Consider the following 2,358-nt stretch of genomic DNA (forward strand, 5'->3'; position numbering starts at 1 on the left):
CCCCCGCCCAACGGCACCCATGTTGTACTTAGAGATGGGTGACTAATTAAAGGAAAAACTTGAATGCTGGACCCCTGCAGTGAGGAGATCCAGTGATTCTGCTGTGATGTGGGGGGCATTCTGCTGCTGTGCTTTGTCACTGCAAATCAATACAAAGCTGTTAATTATCCTATGATGAAACATTTTCATCCTGATGGAAGTGGTCTCCTCCAGGATGACAGTGTCCCCATCCATAGGACAGGAGGGGTCACTGAATGGTTTGATGAAGATGAACATGGTGTGACTCAGACGCCGTGGCCTTCACAGTCACCAGACCTCAACGTTATTGCTTTGTTTTTATTATAGCACAAGACATCAGACTGAAACCTGCCTGTCACCATAAGGTCAAACCCGACTGTAAATGATTTGCTGTGACTCAAACAACACAAAAAGCAAGAATGAGCCTGAGTCAAATCTCTAACGCCTCTTGTTTTCAAGCAGGCAATAAAATAACGTTTCTCTCTGCAGATACTGTAGTTTAATACTGACCGTGACTTTGCTAGGGGAGACGTGTTAGACAGCATCTCCACCAGCATCATCAAAACACATCATGAGGAGATATGTGTTGTAAGAATGGTGCTCATTCCTCCAGTAGAGTTCAGACACTTGGAGAGTCAATGCCAAGGTGACACTGTTCTGGTGGCACGTGGTGGCCCAGTACCTCACCGAGACTCTTTATGATGGGTTTTTCTTTAATGTGTTACCTTCTGTAAAATTGTTCTGCTCTAATTAATTATGAGCGTATACGTGTTCAGTGTTTATTATCAGCTGTCTTATCTGGGTGACAAAAGTATTCCAAAAATGTACCAAAATTATTTATACTGTGTATGAATTATCTCCACTTAACTAATATTAATAACGAAAAAAGAAAGAGAGGGCATTCTGGGAAAAGCCTAGGGAGGAATTCGCTGAACAATAACATAATAAAAAGGTCAAACTAATTCAGCAACACTCACTATCAATACCTCGTGTCTTTGAAAGTAGACATTGCCCAGGTGTAGTATGGAAGAAAGAATTCTAAAAATGGCTGACTGGTCTTCAGGGGTAAAGTGAAGGATCTCCATGGCAGAAAGCAGACGCAGGCAGTCATCTGAATCACTATTTCCTCTTATTCCACAGTCCCCCCCCTGTGGAGAGAGAGAAACGCACAGCAGTGATGTGCATGTTGATCTGATGAGTGGCTCTATTGCAACATGATGAGTGCCCATTCTGCGCTGCATCTTCTACCTGGTTGAGATAATAGTAGGTCTCAGCCTCTTGGAGATAGAAAGCCTGCTTCTGCTGCGACGGGAGTCCTGCCAGCATCTCATAAAATATGTGATAGTTCCTTTCATCTTTGGCCTGGAACAGAAACACCCTTTTACCTACAAACACCTCAATATACAGAAAAGTATAAGGAATTCAGTGTCATCTTATCTAAGTGTTTGCATGTGTCACCTGAAAGACAATACGAGACTTTTCCAGAAGATACTGAGAGGTTATGGCACCACTGATCACACCACTGACGAGAGAGGGAGCCGGCAGAGAGCACAGAGTGAAAGGGGAAAGAGAAGAAACACAAAACCACTGTTAGATTAGAGAAGAGATGATGAGAGATGCCAACAGAGACTGGAATGTGTGTTTATTTCATACTCACTCCTCCAGATACACCTCTATGTATTTCCCAAAGCGACTGGAATTATCATTCCGCACAGTTTTGGCATTTCCAAACGATTCAAGCAGAGGAGCTGCCTCAAGTATCTACGGTGCATTCAGACACACAGCAAATCAACATCTTTAATCAGGTGGGTGGCAAATATTAGAAAAGAAGTACCAGGACAGAAACTGTAGTATTCATTTCAAGTAGACTGGTCGACAGCAAAGAAAAAACATTCAATGCAAACCACATGTTTCTGTGTGAAACATAATCACATGAATGAAACATGAGCTAAACATTAGTCAACTTAGATCCCGGTCAGTCAAACATGTACAGGTCAGATCTTATAGAAAATGACACAGCACAGCATTACATAATGAATACTGTCACACAGCACAGCAACCTGCTACTCTTATGGCCATGTGTGAAGGTGTAAAATGTAAAGCACAAGTCATGCGGGGAACCCCACTACCTCAATCTGCACTCAGAGAGAGCCCGCAAAGACACAGACAGAAGATGCAAAGAGACAGCGGTTATCCTTCAAGGCAGGAACATGCATGTGTGCATCTAAATATAATGGCAGCAGTTTGTGCATGGCAGGATGTGTGTGTGTGTGTACCTGTTGCACAAGACTGCATTTGTGATGCATTGCTGCTAGGTAGCGAAGGACGAGTTTGGTGGCC

General features: G+C 43.2%; 1 protein-coding gene across 1 annotated transcript in view; it reads right to left on the bottom strand.

Annotated features, from left to right (window-relative positions):
* myo15aa (myosin XVAa) overlaps positions 1-2,358 on the bottom strand; it is a 39,131-nt gene that overhangs the window by 27,178 nt on the left and 9,595 nt on the right. Inside the window, 7 exon segments of the mRNA XM_020597807.1 lie at positions 529-563; positions 1,005-1,166; positions 1,267-1,380; positions 1,477-1,540; positions 1,676-1,779; positions 2,148-2,153; positions 2,295-2,358. Of these exon segments, the coding sequence (XP_020453463.1) occupies positions 529-563; positions 1,005-1,166; positions 1,267-1,380; positions 1,477-1,540; positions 1,676-1,779; positions 2,148-2,153; positions 2,295-2,358 (549 nt within the window).

The sequence above is a fragment of the Monopterus albus genome, unplaced genomic scaffold (genome assembly GCF_001952655.1).
Source record: "Monopterus albus unplaced genomic scaffold, M_albus_1.0 scaffold35.1, whole genome shotgun sequence".
NCBI lineage: Eukaryota > Metazoa > Chordata > Actinopteri > Synbranchiformes > Synbranchidae > Monopterus > Monopterus albus.